The 3,445-nt window shown below is 57.7% G+C and overlaps 1 protein-coding gene across 1 annotated transcript; it reads right to left on the bottom strand.

Annotated features, from left to right (window-relative positions):
* Positions 1–7: 7 nt before the first annotated feature.
* On the bottom strand, positions 8–3,094 carry LOC116548108 (membrane frizzled-related protein-like; the record flags this gene model as incomplete). Its single annotated transcript, XM_032273744.1, has 9 exons — positions 2,660–3,094; positions 2,472–2,574; positions 2,254–2,367; positions 1,987–2,136; positions 1,633–1,846; positions 1,087–1,217; positions 834–959; positions 518–594; positions 8–152 (listed from the first exon to the last, which is right to left on the bottom strand). Coding segments are annotated over exons 1-9 (1,114 nt in total), but the record flags the coding sequence as incomplete, so codon positions are not given.
* Positions 3,095–3,445: the final 351 nt, after the last annotated feature.

The raw sequence follows: 3,445 nt of genomic DNA, 5'->3' as shown, positions 1-3,445 counted from the left end.
TACCTGCCCAGGAGGCTGAAGGCCCCTGAGCTGCTGATCTCATACACCTCCACGTAGTCAAACTTGCACTCATCCTGGGCCTCCAGGCTGAAGTTGTGGAACTGTAGCTCTATGCCGTGTCCGGCAGGCACCGAGATATGCCAGGTGCAGAGCTGGGGGAGGGCACAGGTGGAGCGATTCATGGCCCCTTCTCCTGTCTCATCCTGGGCACCCAGGCTGAGCTCCAGAAGAGGCTTCTTCCCCACTGCAGGCTTGAGGGGGTGTGGTGGCGCTTTCATCATTGGTTGCTCTTAAGGGAGGAAGGTCCTTTAACTTACCTGGTTTCAGAGATGAGTTAACCCAGCATGGGAACATCTGGGTACACAGTAGGCACTCAATAATATTCCCCTGTCTCCTGTCTGCTTGATCTCTGACCTTCCCAAGTACAAGGTAATGTCTACCATGCTGTTTCCATCACACTAACTCGGGGTCTCAGGCGCATGTGCCCCTCCCCCTCTGCATGGAGCACTGTGCTTACCTGCCGGTGAGGGTACTGCTGCAGGTAGCTAGGAGTGGAGAAAGTGCCCTGGAGCCCAGTCAGATTCCCCCCACACCCTGTAGAGAGGCGGAAGGGCTCATGAGTTTGCTAGATCTGTGCCTCCATCCAGTAGCGCTAGCAGTGATCACAGAGCCAGTTTTGGCCAAGCCCTCGGGAAACAAGTTCTGGGCCAAAGAATGACCAAGCAGGAAATGCTGGTGGAGGCCCTGGTTTGAGGCTGACCCAGAGCTGGAGGCCCCAGCTTGAACCCAGATCAGATGCCTGAAGAGAGGACCCCCCCATGCCTGCCCCGTACCCAAGAACTTGGCACTGCAATTGGTTTCATCACTGCTGTCGGCGCAATTGGCAAAACCATCACACACTGAGTCAGGCAGCAGGCAGATGAGCTGGTCACAGTGGAACTCATCATGGGCACAGCTCCCTGGGTGTGGGCATCAGGAGTCAGGGATGCCCAGAGTCTCCTCCCCTTTGGCAGGGCTCGGAGTGGGTGGAGGGGAAGAAAGTGGACACTCAACAGGCAGCTGGGGCCATGGTGGGAACACACTCACCATGCCCCGGGGCCACAGCCTGGTACCAGGCATGGAAACCAAATCCTTCCACACTGCTGTCAGAGATGAAGGCCACCTGGAGGTGGCTGGCATTGGTGTTGAGCGTGGGGGGAGGCACCCTCCCACAAACCCTGCAAGAAGCCAGGTTGGGGGTGATGGGGGCTCTGAGAGCAGGGCCAGCCAGAGAGGAGCTCATCTCAGCCCTGCAGTCCTATTTTCTCAATCCCCAAACTGGTGACCATGTAGTCAAAAAGGCTCCTCTGATGTCCCAGGGAGCTCTGACCTTCCTAGCACCTGCACATTTATCCTTGTAGTATTTACTCATGGGAAGAGAGGCAGGAGCTCCATGTTACAGGTTAGGAAACAGATCAGAGAGAGGAAGTGATCTTCCTCATGGCAAACAGCAAGGTGGTGGCAGAGCTGGGCCCAGAGGTCCAGTCTCTCAGTTTCTTCCTGGGTCAGCCCTTCCCACTGTCACTCCCCAATTCAGCCCTTTAGATAGTGGTTCAGGACAGTGTGGGCGGTCCTGGGGACAGAGAGACATACCTGAGGAGGGGGCTTTCACGCTCAGGGGAGATTTCCAAGCGATCAAAACGGCAAGAGGCCACACTTTCTATGCTGAGGGCTTCGATCTTGAGCTGGATTGCATGATCTGTGGCTACCTGGATATGCCACACGCAGTGGGCGTTGGGGGGGTAAGGGTCTGGGTAGTTAGGGCTGCTGAAGAAGCCCCTTGGGCCAGAGAGGAGGCCTCCACAGGCTGCAGAGATGGAGGTTAGAGTTCAGAGGTCAAAAGGAGAGAGGTCCTTTATTCTCCAAGGTGCCTCTTCCTCACCCTCCCCTCACTCCCACCCCATCATCTTGGGCTCTTCTCCCAGAAGATCTGCCCTGAATACTCACTGGACTGTGGGGAGGGGCTCACGCCTGCCTCCTGCTGTCCTTTAGGGGTCCCAGCTGCCTGGGAGTTCGTGATGGTGGGGATGGTGGTGGTAAGGCCTCCGGCAGGCAGTGTGCTATGGGAGGTCCCGGATTGGGGTGCAGCCTGCAGCTCTAAAGGTGGGAAGATGGACGGCGGCATTCAGAGGAGCAGGATCCTGGGAAGCTGGGAGAGCAGCTCATGGGGTTGTATTCCAAAGCCCTCCTTTCAAGCAGACCCTGGGTACTTACGGGCCAGGATGATGGCCACCAGCAGCCCCAGCAGCAGGAGCAGCAAGCTAGCGAGCAGGAGCACGCAGAGCCAGGAGAAGCGGCAGTCTGGCTGCAGCCCTCGAGGGCGCCGACCTGCAGGTGGGATTTTGAGGGCCCCTTCTGTTAGGCATTCCTCATGCTGTCCTTCGCTCCTGGACCTCTCTGTCCTCCCCCATGTTACCCCCTGGGATGGTTACCGTGCCAGGGAGCTGGGACGCTGTATCTGGCATCCTCTGGGAAGGCTGGGGGAGGGCAGGGTGGTCCAGACTCAGGCTCGAAGGCAGGATTGCAGAACTCGATCTGAAAGGGAGAGACTTGAGGGCTGAGGGCAGCGGTGAGCACTGGGGTGCTGGGTCTTGGGAGCGCGATTCTATGTGGCCCTTACCTTGCTCGACTCTGTTGCCTCCACATAGAGGATGACATCTGAGTAGTCCTTCATGGCCCGAGGCTCTGCATGGCTTTCTAGAGTTCCTGTGATAGTCCAAGACCCCCAAGGGCCCACTCTCTGACCACAAACCCCCAATCAAAGGGGCAGCTTCTACTACCGGAGGGAAAAGGCTGCCAGGCTAGACCAGCTCTTGGGCTGTCTTTGGTAAAGTGGTTCAGCCTACGGGCTACTCTGTCTCTGTGTAGGGGAAGGGACAGCAGCCAGAAGAAATTCACAAAGGCATGAAATGGTCCCTTAATCCAACTCAGCTGAGGATGCTGAGGTCAAGTCCCTGACACAGGGTGGCAGCTCTTAAAGGCACAGGCGATGGCTGAGAACACCCAGTAGAGGAAACTGGGTGCTCTATGCAGGGATGTGACGAGGGGAGCTCTCCATCCCCATCACCCAAGGCACTGAGTGAGCACATGGGGTGGGGTGCTGGGAGGGGAGAGAAGTGGCAGGCAGAAGGGAGCCTCGGGCGGTTTGAGAAAGAGAGAAGCAGGGTGGAGAGGGTGGACAAACCAGCTGCCCACCTTTTCTCCCCACCAGGGTGACAAGGCATTGGCCAGGCTGGGTCTTTGGAAGCCCTGGTAGATCACCAGTGTGATCAGGACAAGGAGAGAACACGGTGTGAGCCAGGGGAGTGGCTGCTCATTCCTGCGACCCCTAAGCCCACAGCTGGGGAATGTGCTGGGCCGATGTGGAGGGAGCCGGGGGTGGCAGACAGTAAGGATGGAGTTATCC

This window comes from Sapajus apella, unplaced genomic scaffold (genome assembly GCF_009761245.1).
Source record: "Sapajus apella isolate SASKATOON/1434 unplaced genomic scaffold, GSC_monkey_1.0 scaffold7055, whole genome shotgun sequence".
In the NCBI taxonomy this organism is placed as follows: domain Eukaryota; kingdom Metazoa; phylum Chordata; class Mammalia; order Primates; family Cebidae; genus Sapajus; species Sapajus apella.
The sequence above is the reverse complement of the archived record's forward strand: the minus strand, read 5'-3'. Positions and strand labels throughout refer to the sequence as shown.